We start from the raw sequence: 18,550 nt of genomic DNA on the forward strand, positions 1-18,550 counted from the left end.
TATTCGGATGATTCACACACTTGGTACCACTTTCCAAGAATTCATTCATCGCGGCTTCCTCAGCGGGGCTAGAAATACTGTACCACCTGCATATATGAGCGTGAGTGCAGGTAAAATTATTGTTGTACAGGTATTTCTGATGTCTATCATATCTGGTATATAAGTGTGTATGAAACTTTATTTGTTGTGCAGATTTGTAACACTTTGAGTACTCTAAATCTTCAGAATTGAAATTAATTCTGAACGGTTACCAGTTTGATCCAGATCTAGCTAGAGCATTATGCATACAAGGATTTTGAGCCCTATAAGTTGTACATAGACTATAGAGATACAAAAAAACTTTAAACCTTGTTTTTTGTCTAAATCTTGTGTGAATTGAGGGGAATGTTATTGAGTTATGGTATCATACACCATAGTTTGTAATGGCATCATCATTTGTATTGTCTGCTGATTCCTTTTTTTAATTTTATTATTGCTATGAACTTTAAATTCAACAAAGCTTAAAAGTGCCCAAGTGACGACATTGAAAAGTCCCATTATTGACAAAAGCGCACATTGTAAAAAGAGAATCACATATTTAAGACCACTCTGGGAGCCCCCTCCAAGCTGTGCCTGGGAACCAATTTTAGCGTAATTGCAAGCGAAATGTCATGCAGAAAATGACATGCAAGAAATGTACAGTTTCGCTCGACTAGGCGGGGATAAATCCGAGTCCGTTGTAAGTGGGGGAAAATGGGGGTCGCGGGGGTGGCCTCCCCTCCACGCACGGGTCACGTCCTCCGTGGCTGCGGAAGAAGGGAAATGAAGTGACCATGGACATGGGGCAGACAACAAAAGCACGCCCCACAGAAGTAGCAATCTCTATGTACAGCCGGGGTGGAGGGGGGGCAGTGCAGGTGTCATACTTGTGTGCGCCGGGAAAGGTCACCCCTTGTGTGGTGGATTTCCTCGGTGATTGTAACTGATGTCTGATTAACAAGTTCATAGGATGTGTGCAGATGCAGCACGGAGGACTCGGGGTGTGTGTCAGGTTTAGATGTGAAGGCACCGAACTCAGGCATGTTTCAGTGGCCCAGGCCACACTGTTTGGCATCAGCTAAGCAGTCAGAACTGTAGTCTTGGGACTTATTCTCGCTTCCGATATAGTAAGATGCACTTATCTAAAAGGCAAAAACTTTCAGCAGCAAAAAGACAAATAGTAGATTGTCTTAAGATGGTTATAATTTTTGTTTTTTGAAAAGCTGTTGGGTGCAAAATGGTTCATGGTTTGGGTCATTCTGCATTTTTTTCTTAATTTTTCTTTCCTTTAATTTCCTTAATCTTTATTTCTGAAAGGGGTTGATATTGTAGGCAATTGACCCAGAAAGTGCAGTTTGTGTGGCTGCATGTCCTTGAGATCCTACCTACCAAGACCTATAGTTCCTCTAGTTGCAGTTATGCAGTTACAATAAACTTACATGACTGTACATCATTTTTCCAGTCCTCTCCTTTTATCACTGCAACTGCAAGCTGGCTACTTGCAACTGCAAGCTGGCTACTTGCCCCCTCTTGCCAAGAGTCTGCAACGGAGGCTAGCTGAAGCCCATCTTCTGCTGGTCCTTGATTAGTGCTCCTCTCCAGGTAGTAGCCAGCAATCCCCTAAATATACATGCAGTATTTATAATATAAGTGCGTCAGTATTTACTAATGCACTACTGTGGTCTGGTCAGTATGTACCACCTGCTGGAGTTGCATGTATTTTAAGAACAACCCCCGCTCTCGAGTAGCATCGCTATGGCAACCACTCTAAATCTCACGTCGAGTACTTAGCATCTGGTCCATTCTGCCTTTCTTTTATTTCGTTTCGTTTATTTGTAAACCCTTTATTTCCATGAGTGGCTATTCTTGGACACCCAGATTCACACACTGCAGAAGATGCAGTTTGTATGTGTGTAAAACCTTGTGATACGGTATTAGTAGATCAGTATGAATCATGTATCTTTTAAGAAATATCCTGCGATCATCAGAGGTTACCCCGAGTCATCATCACCATGGCAACAGTTCTAAATCCGATATCAACAAATAAAGGAAATTCACAGAGTTGATGAGAATGATTGATACAATTTAAGTCACTTTCTCCCCTCCAGCGTTTTACAAATTAGTCTGTGTGCTAATTTTTGTAGCCTACATTGTAGATACATACAGTCTCTGGAAATTCGAGATCAGAGCTTGCCCCTAGCGGCTAGCGCTACTCTGAAATACCAAATAAAGCCAAATGATAGGTCCCCATGGTGCTTGATGTCCAGCACCTTCTAAACCAATAACCTCCTAACCTCCTAAACAAAATAGAACTGTTTTCGTGTGTAGCATAGTTTCCACAGTGACTCCCATACTGGTCTATCTTTGGTAGTTCCTCCAGCCATAAAGTATGCACCCCACTTCAGCCATAGCCTGAGACACTTTTTGGATTTTTAAAAGTTTTAAAAGGTGTTTTACTTTAATTGAGAAGATACGGTTTATGTCTGACTTGTTCTTAAAACCTTGCTCAAACACATACATTTGTACATCTTTTTTATGTGTCTAATGACCAGCCTGGAGTCCAGCCTTCTTAGCTTTAGTCTACTGCCCATGCCCAAGAGAGGCAGGGAGAGATGCTTGGGTAGCGGACTAAAGCTAAGAACTTTAGACGGCTGGACTCCAGGCTATCTACTGAGTACTAGTAATGACTTGACTTTAGTTTAGACATTTGAAGCAAGTCATAATATTTTAGGTTTGATTTCTCCGCCAGAGTAAGTTTCAAATATGCCATCTCTCTCTGTTTTCCTAATTTGATATATCAAAGTACCATGTTATATCATAGTATACTAACACATTGGGCTGATCCCAACTTTTATTTAGAAGAAGAAGACTTGGTATTGAATTAAGAAACTTCACAAGGAAAACAGTATTTTTACCTGTGACACATCCGGGAGTGATTACAGCACAAGATAATTCATGATCTCATAGGATTGATCTAATTTTGCAATTTCTCTCAGATTGGGTCCTCCTAAGTGAAATTTCACTTCCAGGCATAGCAACCAAACAAACACTGGCAACACGACTGGATTTGGTTGCTATATTATGTAAAACTGAGGTGGCCCATTGTATGATATTCTGCAATTCTTGTTTCTTTCACTGTAACTTTATGTTCACTGTTTTCACGGTCACCTCTGTACCGTGAACTTATCACCACCATGAAAAAAAATTGTTGTTATTACCTTCACCGAGAAGGTTATGCATAGGGTAGCGTTTGCTTGTTTGTATGTAGTGGACCAGCATCCCGGTAACTCGAGAATGCCGTGATGGATTGTCTTGATATTTGGTTTGTTGGTAGGTTTTGATGAGACCTGAAAACGATTAGATTTTGGGCCCCTAGCGGCTTCTTACTGTACTGCAGCGGAACTTCCTGTTTTGATATCTCGTGTTCTGGACATGCTGTGGAACTGATTTTTGAGTGGTAGATAGCTCTTTGGACTTGTAATTTATGATTCCCCCACTTGCCGCAACGGTGAAGTCAAAGTTCAGTTAAGTTATGTTAACTGTTAAGCACATAAAAGAACCCAACACACTCTTGAGGAGTAAGGGTGATCCTGTGTATTTGGCTGAAAACACTTTTTGTTTTGCTATTCTTAGCAAAGCTACTAGCTGGACGAAAAAGCATTGTGCTTCAACTCATTTAAGGATGACTGCTTTACCTAAATTACCTTTCTTACCTATGTTCGAGTTAAGCTTCCCTAAGGCCAATGCTAAATTCAGTGAAATTAGATAAAAGTAATGTACTCCTTTTTCTTGTTAGATGAAATTTATCTGCCTTTCTACTGAGCCTGCACCAGGGAATAGATCCGTAATGTTTCTAGAATTCCTGATACCAGGTGCCCTTTTGATAGATGAACAAGGTTGCTTCTAATATAAACTTCCTTAGTCTGGAAGTTACTGTATTAATGATGCTAGTAAATCAGGCTGCGGTGGCGTTGTAAAGTTTATTAAATTTCTAGTTACGGGCTTATTACGCAAACCTTCTGCGGGTCATAAAAGTATGGAACGTTAAATGTCTTTGTTAGCTGCATGGGCAGAAGTTTTAATTCAAACCGATGATAAAGAGCATGTATTGACGACACTTTTCTTTTAGCAGTCTATCTAATTTACAAAGCTGTGATTTAAAAGAAAGTCATTCCCTTCTTTTTAACCATCTCCCTGCTGTTAACTCTATAAACCAATACAGATTTTGTGTGCTAGCTGCATGGGCAGAAGTTTTAATTCAAACGGATGATAAAGAGCATGTATTGACGACACTTTTCTTTTAGTAGTCTATCTAATTTACAAAGCTGTGATTTAAAAGAAAGTCATTCCCTTCTTTTTAACCTTCTCCCTGCTGTCTAACTCCATAACCAATACAGATTTTGTGTGCTAGCTGCATGGGCAGAAGTTTTAATTCAAACCGATGATAAAGAGCATGTATTGACGACACTTTTCTTTTAGCAGTCTATCTAATTCACAAAACCGTGATTTAAAAGAAAGTCATTCCCTTCTTTTTAACCCTCTCCCTGCTGTTAACTCCATAAACCAATACAGATTTTGTGTGCTAGCTGCATGGGCAGAAGTTTTAATTCAAACTGATGATAAAGAGCATGTATTGATGACACTTTTCTTTTAGTAGTCTATCTAATTTACAAAACCATGATTTAAAAGGAAGTCATTCCTTTCTTTTTTTAACCTTCTCCCTACTGCCTAACTCCATAACCAATACAGATTTCGTGTCAAATGGCTACCTTAGCATGCTGAATTTTGATAACTACGGGTGTATCAAAATCAAATCAAATCAAAATTACATGTAAATGTATAGACAATATTCCTTTTTTTCTACAATGTAACAAAACTATGATTTAAAAAAGTCCTTTCTTCTATTTATTTCAAAACCACTAGTGTACCATAAATATGAAAAGAAATCTGAAAGGTGGTCACTGTACTTTCCAATGGGAAAAACTATCTAATGGACCACTAAAAAGTCAAATTGGCCAGGTGGTGCTTATATACATATAGAGATTGTCATTTGTACAGGTTTGATTCTGAAAAGAAGTCTGCTCCCTCCCCTGTACTGTAAAGTAAAATGGAATAGCCCTCTGTTGTTCCACTGGAAAATGCCCTGCACTGGCTGATAACCTTTTGGCCCAGCCACCTAACAATGCCCCTGTTATGGCATTCCAAATAGAAGGTCTATTTAACTATAAATGGATCGGATTATTGGACCTGAGCTCGTATGAATCAGCGGTGGCCTTAATGCAGCCGGAGTATTTACAGTCATTTACAGAGGTATTTTCACCCAATAAAGCGAATGTTTCCCCATTATTTGGTAGGACGTATCAATCAGGGCGGGATTAATTTGGAAACGAATTGTTCGGGGCTGAATGCGAGCGATTCCTCAGGCCCGCGTGTGTGCGTGTGAGGAGCATACTGCCCGCCACCTTGCTCGGGGCGTCCTCTCGCTAATGAGAAATTCACAGAAGGACGCACACGCACACACTAGTGTTACCCCAAGCCCAGCGCTGTGATTGCTAACATCTGTATATCCATATGGTCACCAGTGTTGTGGATATAGGGAAGAGAATGTACTATAAAATGCTGAAATGTTCGCGGTGGTTTTATGTTTCGCGGTTTTCGCGGCAACCATTTCACCGCGAACTTAAAACCACCGCGAACATTTTTGTCCAATACTGTAGCAGTGTGTGACTATAGCACTGCCGCGAAATAAAAACCACTCAAATTTAAATGCATCTACAGTAGCTGGGGAACAAATTACAGATATGAAAATAATTGAGGATGGATATTAAATCAGAGCACATTCGTTTGAATAGCAGTGCCAAATTAGCCATTGTCCAAAATTGGTCCTGGTGGAATTGTCACGTGCAGTATATCACCAGTTAATTACTCTCCTTGCACTGTTTTTTTCCTGGATTGTTATGAATCAAGGAAATGCTGATGTGAAATAAAACAAAATGAGTTGGAGCTGCAAAAACTGTCAATAAATTATGCCCATTGTACTTAATCTCCAAGCAGATGTTTGGGGGACAAAATCATTGTTTTCCTATAGCATGTGTCTGTAACAAACTGCCTTCATTTCCATAAACATTTGCAGTTTGTAACAGATATGGACAGCAAGGAAAACCTAACGATTTCACCTCCTAACATCTGCTTTGAGACTAAACTGTGCTGTCCTGATGTAATGTACATGTAATCATTATGTAAGAATAAGACCATACACACTATTAGTTCCTGGGACCCTCCCAGCCCGGCCCTTTTTTCTCCTTTAACTCGCACTAAGTAGATGTAAATTGTGTTTGCGGGCATATGGCGAACAGTAACAGTACAATTACCACCGGTATCCATCACGTGCCCCGGAGGGATGCCCTGACATTTGCAGCGAATTGATGGGAAATTTGGGGAGCTAAGTCGAGAAAATATTTACTTGTTACGTGTTCATCGGAGCGCGGGCCGCCATGAAAGAAAATTGTCCGATGATATTTGGTAACAAGAGATCTATAAACATAAATGCCCTTTAAATGTACTCAGCTAATGTTGGGTTGTTTTTTTTTAGGGCTTTTGTAATAACTTGCATCTGGATGAAACTGCCACTTTTAGCATTTAATGACCTTCTTACATTTTAATAAGCAAATGTAATTGTGGTTTAAGGTTAAGGTTTTCTGTTAGGTATGAAAATTGAAGGAAGTAGAATTTAGTAACACCTGTAATTCTGCCTTTCTCTGAGTCGGAAATGCATGCTGAATTATGAGATGTTTTTCAAAGATTTTCATCAAAAGACTTTAAGTGAAAGACAAATCCTAATCCCTTTCTGAAATCTAATCCACATAAAGTATGATCATCCAAAACTCTTCCGTATCCCGTCGCTCGGCTCAGAACTTCGTATCGACTTTGATCGGCCGTCCGGGGCTAACAATGTGACTTTTAGGTCGCTGGTGCAATTTCCATAACACAGGGCATTATTATTTAAAACTCGAACATGGGGGCAGCTGCATTAAGGAGAAAATTGGCCGGAGTATACAGGGATGACCTTCAAGTTAATCAATAGGCCATAACACATAGGGATAAATCAGCTACAGCAGAGGGGAGGAGAATGGATTAATAAAGGGGCATTCAGCCCTGTTGTAAAAGGAGCGCTGCGGAAAGGCCGGAGGGTATTGTCGTACGGGCACGGCCAAATTAGCTTTCTTGTTTGCTTTTGTTGGAAGGGGTGTCGGGAACCGTGACACGCTATATCAGGAGAGTGGACTTAATACTAAAAGCCGGGCTGATAGTTAGTGTTACCGTTAGGCATGGGTTGGTCGTGATGGCACTTATTTGTCATCAGCATAATCCGCGATTCGCATTTCTAACGTATTTATGTATTTCGGATCAGGTGCATGCATCCTATCATGGCATATTATGTGTTTTTATGAAACTGTATGGTCCAGCCAAAAGATCAGAAATTCACAGAAAAGAGTCCTTTTTTTAAAAATCAATTTGGTGATCATTTCACCATCTCGCAGACTCGAACCATTTAGCAAGGTGGAACCGTTCCAGACCAGTTCTTGATAGAAATCATATTTTCTTGACCCTTGTACACGACCGGTAGTATCAAAGTTTATTATAATTTATATGATCCTCATTGACCTGATGAGATCATTGATTATCTATTGATAAAAGGTTTCTTTTTTTTATGAGAGTAGCGTGGCCTGATAGGTACTATTGTCTGAGATTTGTTGGTCATTGGTCCACAGTATATACACAATATAACATTCAGTCAAACCTGTGCTAGTGACACACCTCTGCATAAGGACCACATGGTCAATGTGGCCACTTTTTGGAGGTTTAATTTCTCCATTGACCTAAGCATGCATGTACTCTCACCTCTCAAATATTCCCTGGAATAAAAGTCCCCCCCAGACAAATCTTCAAAACCTAATAAAAGTAACCCCCCCCAACCCCCCCCCCCCCTCCCCGGAGTAAAAGAACCTATGCCTTGGACAGGGAGGGATTGTTTTATTTATCAACTGATTTGGCTGTAACTTAAGTGACGGACAGCCAGGTCTGCCCAAGCAACTAGCCAATAGCTAGCGCTATTCAAGGGATAAGGTGTTAAAATATTGTTCAATTAAAACTTTAACTGAATGCAAATGTATGATTGTGTATTGGAAGGATTCGGTTAACTTTGCCATTATGTTATTGACCAATACTGCACTTTCATGCGTCATCACACAGTAGGAAAATAGTGTGCTATAAAACTACATGTAAGTACTAAGTAAACATTTTTTGCTGCAATTTGTCTGTTCAGAGGATATCCCCTCAATCACTGCATGATCTTTTAGGATCAGCCAAAGTTGATTCGCCGGCCACTGACTCTGTCAATTTTGAAATCAACAAAGTAACGGCTGAGGGTTCTCGACAGCAGATGCTGGCTCTACTGGTACACAATGTATCACAACAACATATTTTTCCAAACTTAGAAACCTCATTAACTCTTATTATAAGTTAAATGATGACCAAACGATTCTTTTATTACGCCCCACACTCCTCCAGGGTGATCCAAAAGAGTTTGGCCCGAGTTTTGGATGAGTCCTCGAAAGGGGGTGACATTCTCCACCGCGATGTTTTCTCACCAGAGTGGAAAGTACAATTGTGGTATAAAGAAATTAATTACGAGTACGCCCAGTGAGATGACAGCGTGATTTATCGCCATCATGAATTATTTTCATCATCGACATTATTCTTGAGCCCGCCACCCACCGTACGGGGCGACGGCGTCGCGAGATGAAGGGGCTGAGTCAATAAGTCATCGCGTGTGTCTAATTCTGCCCCGGCTGATGACACTTGTTGAGGAGAAGTGTTACGTGCCACATTTTGAGAAATGTCAGAGGGCTCGCTTGGCAGATCTGGGTTGGCAAGGCATTATCTTCAGAGTACACAGGGTGTTAGACAAAGGAGACGACTAGCTAAGTTCCTTCACACGTGCGTCTTCTGGGTGCGTCTGTCTCCACTTGCCTGGATAGACGGATTGGTTAAGTGTCTCTTCTGAAAAAAAATGTTTCCACATAAGCATATTGTACTCCACTCAACGTAGGCAAACTTGTGAAAGGACCATGAATAGTGTGAGAGATTGGCAGTTAGTGAGTTACTGATTCAAATGTTAATTTAAGTCCAACCAGACTTTTCAGCCACTACTCAGATCTAGAGATTGACCATTGAAAACATTTCTCCTTACCTGACCCTTTAAAGTCATGGAAAAATTCTAATGTGCTAATATCAGTACTAATACAATGATGCAAATGATTTCCACCAGAGTATTGTACCGAAGGAAAATAATTTTCGGCCAAATTAGCCCAATAGTTTTTAATATAAGACTTGTTAGATGAAATTCTGATAGTGATAGTGTCAGGGTGTTGGAAGCAGACCTCCAACACCAGGCCTGTCTCCAGGACCCGTCCCTCCATCCATCAATCCATCCATCCACCCATCCATCCATCCATCCATCCATCCATCCCAGGACGAAAATTTCCTTGCTGGGACGGGGGAAAAAAATTCACACCATCCTGTCCAAAAAGTCTGAGCTTCATGACATGAAAATGATGAATATGTTTTAAAATGATTGATTTGCGCTTATAGCGGCCCACCCAACATTCGCTGGCCCCCTAGAAGGGGCTGGACAGCGGAGTTGGTGTTACAAAGACCAATGAAAATGCATTTTTGCAACGAAAATTAAGAACATGCCCTCCGGATCACAAACAGTACGTGGGATGGAGAAAAGTCTTAGGCTGGAGAGAGTCCTGTCCAACACACACACACACACACACTCGCACACACACACACACACACACACACACACACACACACACACACAGACAGCGAAGTTTGTGTTTGAAAGGCTAATGAAAATATATTTTTGGAACATTTTTGGCCTCCTAAACAATAAGTGAGACGGAGAAAAAGGTCTTTAGCTGGAGAAGACAGTCCTCCAACACACATGTACCATCTCATCTGGATGCAGCCCAGATCAGCACCAGATACAAGACAAATGCAGCAACACCGGCCGGAGGAAGATCTCCTCTTCCATCAACCCACGAGATAGGAGCGGAGCCGGGCGAGCGGCCAGTCACGGCCGGCGAATGTGACAACGGTACAAATGTGCGGCAGGGTGGCCGGCCGGCGCGGGCAGACGGCTCCGCGTGGAGCTGACACGGGGGATGACATGCATTATTCTTTAACCGCCACCTTTAGCAGAGCGCTCTCTATCACTGTTACACATCACATGGCGAGTAATCCATACTGCTTGGACCAGGAAACCCTGCGCTAACTGTGCCAGGCTTGATGGGCGAGAAATAAAGGGGCTGGACTAAAGTTTGGAGCGCTGAGACGGAGGGAGGTCTTTGAAGAAAGTTTTGAAAAGCGATGCAACTTTAGTTCAGGTGAATTGATAAAAGTTAACTTTAGTTGAAGTCAGATAAGATAGCATACATCCACTGGTCAGTTCCATTATGGCCAGGGGTGAAGTGGGGATTCTTCTAGTAAATTGTGAATACTTTTAATCTTCCACATTAAGCTGGTTCAATTAAGATTAAATGCACTTTAAAATCAGCCAAAAACTGTGATTGCAATGTTTTGATAAATCTGAACAAATTTGATATTGTAAACACAACTTGGTAGTAAGCCTCAAATATGACAAGTATGCTTCATTTTAAAAACTGCTCACACATATATAGATAATATTATATTTTTTTTCAGTTTTCTAATTTTAAACACATTAAGTTCTCCCTATTTTTCTCCAAATGGCATTTAACGGAATAAGTAGAAAATATTTGCTACACCAGAAAAAAAAGGAGATAGTATAGAGTGTGTTGCAGAGTGTACAGAGCCAAGCAGTCCATGATATGAACCAGTGCCACTTAAACTGAGAATAAGATTTAAGAGCTTGAGTTGAGATTTATTGCCTGGTAGAAACTTTCCCAAATCCCCTTTTTATACAGTTTGTAAGATGAAGGAAAATAGTGAAGTGCGCAGAATGGCCGATAACGCTGCAATGATCGGTTACTATTGAGAGCCACAAAATGTCTTGATAGCCCTTCAAGATTGTGGTGTTACATTAGAGAATACTTTCCTCTTATCGATCAATGCTTCTGTATTCCCCATTCAGACTTTTGTCGAATCCCAGTCATAAATAAACAGAGGAGCACAAAGGGCAGAAAGTGGAGAGAACTGCCCGATAAACACGACTCTGGAAGAGCGCGAGATGTCCAGATTTGACATCAGAAGCTGTGAAAGGCACTCTATTATCGCATCTCTCCATCATGGACAAGTTTAGCCCGGCGGAATTATGATGCGCGGTGGAACACAAAGGCCTTTGTCTCGGCGGTGTCACAGCTTTGCATTCAGGAGACAAAAAGATGGCACGTCCTCTTCATCAGGGGTGTCGCAAAAACGGGTTGATCGCTGGCCGGATTGTCCGCGGACAAAGTGCCGTACCCCTGTCTTTTTCATCAACAAGCGTATGAAAGGTAAAAGGGAAGAATGGTCATAGCCACAAAGGGCCGTGGTGCCTTTACAAATGGCTTGAAATTGATGGTCCGACGCGAGACCCTGACAAAGGACCTTTTCTTGCCATCTTGTCGCGAATATCATCCCGGCATTACCGCTTTTGATGCCAGGAGAGCGGACATAAATCACCGCCCAAGCACCGATCCTTTCTGACACACAAAAGTCAAGGTACACGTAATAAAGACGTGTTGCGGGTTATCGCTGCCACTTCCGGGCGCGAGCAAAATGGCCGCTTGAGCTTGACCCCGCCTGTAAAAGCATATGAAGTCGCAGATAGATAAAAATCAGGCACAATAAAGGCTGGCACTTCACTGGGAATTTAGCGGCAAAATGGTCCCGGAATGTAATGGGTTTTGTCGGAGCGCTGGGAAGATGTTCTTTGCTCGTACATTACTTAGTTGAAAGAAGGGGGATATCGGCGCATCTAGTGCTGGTGTTCTGACACATGTATCTGTACATCCGGGAGTCCAGTATGGCTACTATGTTATAACTGTAATGAAAGCTCTTGAAATGTTGCATATGGATTCCGCTCGTTAAGAACGTAGTGTTCAATAAATTGTGGCCCTCAAACTGATGGTGAGCCGATTGTTCTGTGCTCATCCCACAGTAGGGAATGTTGCAGCACAGTCTCTGCCAGAAAACATGCGCCTGTGTTTTTAAATATAGAAAGGAAGGACAAGCGATTTATAATTTATTAGGCTGAGTCTGGCAGCTTTTTGGAAGAAGGAAAAGAAGTGAGTAAAGTAAAGGTTGACTTTTGTTGTTTGTAGAAAAACTTCCATTTCGATATCAGCTAGAGATGGCTGCTGACCAGGAGAACATGATTCTTAGCCAGGACAGCATTGAGTTAAAAATGCTGAAACTAGCACTGTTCGACACTTTTGATAAAGAACTTACAGATCTTTTTTATGCACTAAAGATTCCTTATTAGTATTACCAGTCCTTTCAAAACTTCTGGTTACCCAGTACTCTAGTAAGTTCTGCTGCCCAACTGCTAGTACTAGTAGTTGGGTAGCAAAACTTACTAAAGGCCGTTGTACTTAAATGCCCTCTGCAGTTGAAAGATTCTATACATTAAAAAAGAAATGCATGTTGACTCATGAAATCCTGTTACTGGACTGGCATTTTTGCTCCCGCCTCCATCCAACGATCCTACCTAGTCTTGTGCTGAAGGCTACTCTTTCTTACACGCATCCTCAGAAGTTGTGAGGATTTCTCTGGAATCTCCTGAAGTACACAACGTTTGAAGTACAGTTTACTACAAATGCACTGTGCCTCTGGAAGAGATACCGGTACACTGTAAAACCTGAAACACCTGCAGTCGTTTTAGGTTCACGGTTTTCACAGTCTCACTTCGAACTTGTCACAATGTGAAGAAATGCACTGTAGCTGATCTGGACAAGAATGCTTAAAATTGTACAGCCGAAACTCACTCGCCGCTACAAGTCTCTCGTACAGTTGCGCGAACATCAGCTCTCCCTGACTGACATCGTACCAATCAACAACAACGTTGCTGCCCTTTTTCACTTTTATGCTCGCGTATTTAGCGACGGAACCCACATGCTCTGTGGGATTATGCATTTCGCGTGACGAGTTTTACGTTAATCTTACGATTTGCGGCACTGTCGTACCTCTTTGGTCATAGTTACAGGAAGCGGAATTTCTTGTGTTTTTTTTCTGGGAACAGACCAAAATCAATGCGCGCGTGGACGTCATCCATCAAAATTACTTGGTGCAGGCTAACCGTAAACAACAAAACACCACATTTCCACTCCTACATTGAACTTGAGTTTCTGCAAAATGTTACATCACTTTACAGTAACTTCCAGGACTTTTCTTACCCACAAGTTGGACTTTTACTTAAGGTTCTCGGGCTGTAAATCATGTAATCCTAGATGTGATGCCGACACTGCGCTGTGTATCACTGTTACCCTAATCATTGCCCGATAGACATGTAGAGTAACAGTACACAAACATCGAACCAACCATATCACCCACAGACCCCTGTCCATATCAGACACTCCTAGCTATCAATGTTGGTGGATAAAAACTTGGTTCATACCCCAAGGTACACAAAGACTAATGGAAGACAAATTGTCATATAAATTGTCTTCTTTTCCTTGTGCATCAATCATAATACCATTCATCCTAGCCCGCAGCTGAAAGGTAGCACCTGTAAGTGCCGATACCCGTCCTTTCTTGTCTTTCACGCCAACTTCTGCCATCGCCAAAGGGCCTGCCACAATGGCAGTTCCTATACATTAGTGCGAACAGGTGGAGATTTATCAACGTGCAACTTTTCTTGTCATGACCTTTTTTATCCGTCAAATGAAAGCTTCAGCTGTTTCAATAAATTGCTCTGAAGACATACAATAGACTATAGAATATTGCCTCGTTCCTGGGATCGGGAGATCCAAGGGAAACTTGATGGCGTACTGTACATCAGAACCAGGAGGGGTATAAGGAAGTTTCCAAGGCCGTGAAGGAACGTTGCTTCAACAGGACAGCAGTTCAGTACCGATCAAAGACAACTGAGGCTAAGTTATTAGGTACAAGTTGGGCAGTCGGGATCACAACACCACACTCAGCGGGTCAGAGATTGCATTATGCAAATCGATGTTAACCGTTCTGAGCGTCGGTGCAAGTTTGCATCGTGTACGCAAAATGTAAACCGTTTTAGGTTGGATTGTAGCCGAAACAGATCAAAACGTTTTTATTTTTGCATCATGAAATTTAAGGGAGAAAAACTACATGCTTACAGAGCGATAGCTCTGAAACAGTTGACTTTTTTTTAATGAAAAAAATTGCACAAAAATGTTTGTGGAAAAGTATATTAAAAAAAAAACATGAATCCTCTGTTTTGTTTGAATATAAGAGATATATCAAAATCCCTAACCTGTCCTGTTGATATTATGGAAAATTCAATGACAATATATGGATGGAAAGTTATGTTCTTTGCACACAACGGACTTATGGCAACTATAAACAATTATAGTTCCACGTTTCAGGCATGAAATCCCAGATAGGCTTTGAGGCAGTTTAATACTGTCCTGATATATCTGAGCTATGCCAGGCAGTTACCGTCTTATTCTAAGATCGCAGCTATAACTTATTATTTCATCAATACAGACTTGGTGTCAAAACAAGAAAGGAAGCAATGAGATTTAGAGAAACAAAGGCAGTAGAATTTGTGCTTGTAGTGTTTACAAATTATCCACTGGTACAATCAAGTATACATTCACATGTACAGCAGCATGTCTTCCCTGCCTTGAATTGCGCAGGCTTCTCTTCACCCTCTCCTGTCTGAAGAATTCATTTAGCTGTTGCACCGTGAGGCCAGATTAATGATCATGTCATTCTGCGTTCAACAAAGACGTAGCAGTACAAAGTACCAGTCCCGTGTCCACAGGGGGGGTTTGGGGACCGCCAATATGCCATATCCATCACAAATGAAGTCCTAAAAAGGGAGCAGCAATTCCCCCTGAACTAAACTGACCGCAGCGATCTGCGAAGTAGGAAGATTGATGGCACAAAGAAACTTTCTGACCACTTAAACTTGAGGAAAAGATCACGACTACCTCTTTGTTTCTGCTGGCGAAATCTTTGCCACCAGTCACAGGTATCTGTTACGACCCCCACGCGGCACCTTTGCTTGCCATATTGTACCTAATAGATACCGACGCCATTAGGGAATCCCTGGTTTGTGAGCTACATCTCGGGTCAAGGCGGGAATGAGTGAGAAAGTGTGCCGTTGGCTGGATTGTATATGTACACATGGCGCGGAAGTGTGTGAGAGAAGTGGTGGTGTTGCCACCCCTTTTAAAGGAAACGTTCGGTGAAAGAAAGACAAATATGCTAACTTAGTTAGGATTGCTGCTGATAAAGCTCCACAGTTCTGCTTTCAATCATAATTTCATGAACTTGGAAAGGAAAAAAAAGGAAAGTGATCTCGAACCAGTTTAGCTCAAATGAACAGATGAGCTAATCTTCCACTGGTCGTGACAGAGAAGACAGACGCTATGTACAGTATTTACAGGTTCATTGTACTGGGGAAAGTCCCCTAGCTCTTTTCGACAAGCACAATGAACAGTGGACCACGGCTTAACATCCAGTCCTAAGGACTGCGACCCTTTCCAGTAGCGTGTATGTCGGGTGAGCGACACAGCCGGGATCGAACCCGGGGCTTCTAGTTCCAGAGGCAAGATCGCTAACCAATGGACTACACGCGCTACCTTGAATTATCATTTAGTTTCAACATGTATACAATTATTGTATTAATACTTGTAGTAATCTTTCTTGATACAACAAAAGTACAGCTACTTTTGTCAGGTCTGCACTTATATACAAACATATCGCCAACTGACGATTTTCCGATGTGCCCCTGGGGGGAAACTTCACACAAAAGTCACTTACATAAAACTCAGACAAAGTTGCAAACCTAGGTACTATTAGATCTATATGAATAAATCAACGTTTTGAGTTAAACATATCACTTACACTACTCTTTGATGTATTTATCTATTTGTATACACGGTAATGTCTCCTCCTAGATTTTGAATTTGTCTATAGAATAGAATGTATTGAATTCTTTTGAGCAAGCGGAAAGAAAGGTGAACAGCTTTGAGCATTTATCATGATATAGTGACGTTCATCTTCAATCTCATTTGGACGGAATGGACAAAACCTGTGGCCAAGGGATTTTGATACCTTCCGATTTCTACGTTCAATTTATGACCACAGATTCTTATCTTTGTGATGTCGTGTAGCTGGTCATCTCTTGAGAGGTTTGGACTACTTGTAAGAGACATTTTGGTGCACCTTGGAGGTGATGGAAGATAACTGCTGACTGTGAAAACTTTACAAGTCATAACCAAGCCATCTTTGAGACATGGAAATCATCTGCTTTCAAATTGATACACACAACATATAGTTGCCCATCCTACAACTGTCTTGGTCTTTGAAAAGATATTTTAGAATCTCCAAGACAGCCATTAATATGATGTTTCTTACGTAAAATTCCTATTTACGTACGCACCCCTCCTAACGTACGCACCCCTGATTTGGGGACGATTGCGGGCCTGACTCAGTGAGTTGAAACGTTCCGGGGGAAAAACCCTCCTAATGTACAATGTACGCACCCCCTCTCCAGCATTTCGGTGGATAGTTAGAGGTTGACATGATCATCCTTCCGATGATGTTTACCGACTTAAAGGGTTACTGAGAAAATGTTTCTGACCGGTAGAAAATGTCAAACAATTTAAATATATGTATTATCTATTCTTTATTACTGATTGATTGTGTGGTAGCATTCCACACTTCATTTGCATGAAGATATAAGCTGATATGCGATTTTTCCGAGGAGGAACCCCTCCTAACGTACGCACCCCGACTTTGGCGTCAGCCTGGAGCACCTGCTTGCGACTTGAAAAGTTTAAAAAGTGCGTACGTAAATAGGGATTTTACGGTATATATCCGTCCGTCCATCCATTTTCCATCCATCCATCCATTCCTCCATCCATCCATCCATTCATACCTTCATTTACTCATTATTTATTCACAAATCATATGTTTGTTTACACCGTTTTTCTTTATTCCAACTCCAGGCAGTTCACCATGGAAAAGTCTCAGGCACAACTTTGTGGAGAAGAGGCATGGCCTCAGCGGCTTCTTTCAGGGTGAGTCATGGTGGGAAAAAACCACACATTTCAACTTGGATGTTTAACTTGAAAGTATGCCAGTCAGGACCTTTAGTACCCATTTGGCTCTCTTGTTTCCTGTAGTGGAAATTAAAGCAATTATCAGTCTTTAGTTCAGTCTGCTGGGGTGTCCAACATACAGAAGTAGAAATTTCCCCCCTCCCAATATTCCGATGTCCGCATTCTCCTAGCCCTGATCTTTGCTTTGAAAAGTTTGAATTTTACCTAATCATTTTTTCGTTTGTCATAAGATTATACAACAGAAGATTGCTCGATGTACCTCTTATGATTTTCAACGATTTTCTAGTCCAGTCAATCTGAACACGTCCAAACACATTGAAGACTGCAGTGCCTCCTCTAACTTAGACTTAGTGCATGTAAAAATTGTAAGGTGACTCCATACATTTAGGTTATTGGTATTCGTCACATAACAGCCTCACTGCTCAATGTATTAGACAACAAATTAAAGCACACAGTGCCTCATATCACTACAACTTAATAATCACTATCCCCATAGATAGCCATCTGGATCAAATTTCATGAATCCTGGGGCCTGAGTTTGATCCTAGGGTAGACTCCAGCTTGGACATGTTGTAAGGGATTGCATTCGTCATTTCAGATGGTGACGTAAAGCCAGCGACCCCGTGTATGAGGGAGCTTCAGGCATATTTTTTATCAGCCTCAAGCATCAAACCTCTGCATGAAAAAGAACCCAACACACTTATCGAGAAGAGTAGGGGTGACCCGGTGTGCTTGGCAAAAAAACCCGAGCCATGGCAAAGCTACATTGCACTACCACTAGCTACGTACTTGAAAAAGCATCATGCTTCACCTCAAATGAGGATGACTGCTTTACCTTTATTATAGGGTTGACCTTTATTATAATTCAACCCTCAGTAATGTGTCATACATACATGTTCTCCAGTTCAAAGACTTGGAGATCGAGTTGACCAAGAACCCCCAACAAAAGCCCGAGCCAAGCGAGCTGGTCTTCGGCAAGAACTTCACTGACCACATGCTGACCGTGGAGTGGACGAGCGAGGGGGGGTGGAAGCACCCCAAAATCACCCCCCTGCAGCCCCTGCAGCTGCACCCTGGGGCCAAGGCTCTGCACTACTCCGTGGAGGTGGGTAAAAGTGGAAGAAAGTAATCTCGAATAGCTTACTTAATAAGATTGCTGAAATTCACTAAATATCTTCAACGTAGCAAAATTTCACTGTCAGTGTAAGGAAAATGGATATTTTCACTGAACTTTA

The 18,550-nt window shown here is 41.6% G+C and overlaps 1 protein-coding gene across 1 annotated transcript in view; it reads left to right on the forward strand.

Moving 5' to 3' along the window:
• LOC136431233 (branched-chain-amino-acid aminotransferase, cytosolic-like) overlaps positions 1-18,550 on the forward strand; it is a 45,474-nt gene that overhangs the window by 16,718 nt on the left and 10,206 nt on the right. Inside the window, exons 2-3 of the mRNA XM_066422553.1 lie at positions 17,202-17,273; positions 18,220-18,420. Of these exons, the coding sequence (XP_066278650.1) occupies positions 17,202-17,273; positions 18,220-18,420 (273 nt within the window). The remainder of the gene's footprint in view (positions 1-17,201; positions 17,274-18,219; positions 18,421-18,550) is intronic.

This window comes from Branchiostoma lanceolatum, chromosome 3 (genome assembly GCF_035083965.1).
Source record: "Branchiostoma lanceolatum isolate klBraLanc5 chromosome 3, klBraLanc5.hap2, whole genome shotgun sequence".
Lineage (NCBI taxonomy): Eukaryota > Metazoa > Chordata > Leptocardii > Amphioxiformes > Branchiostomatidae > Branchiostoma > Branchiostoma lanceolatum.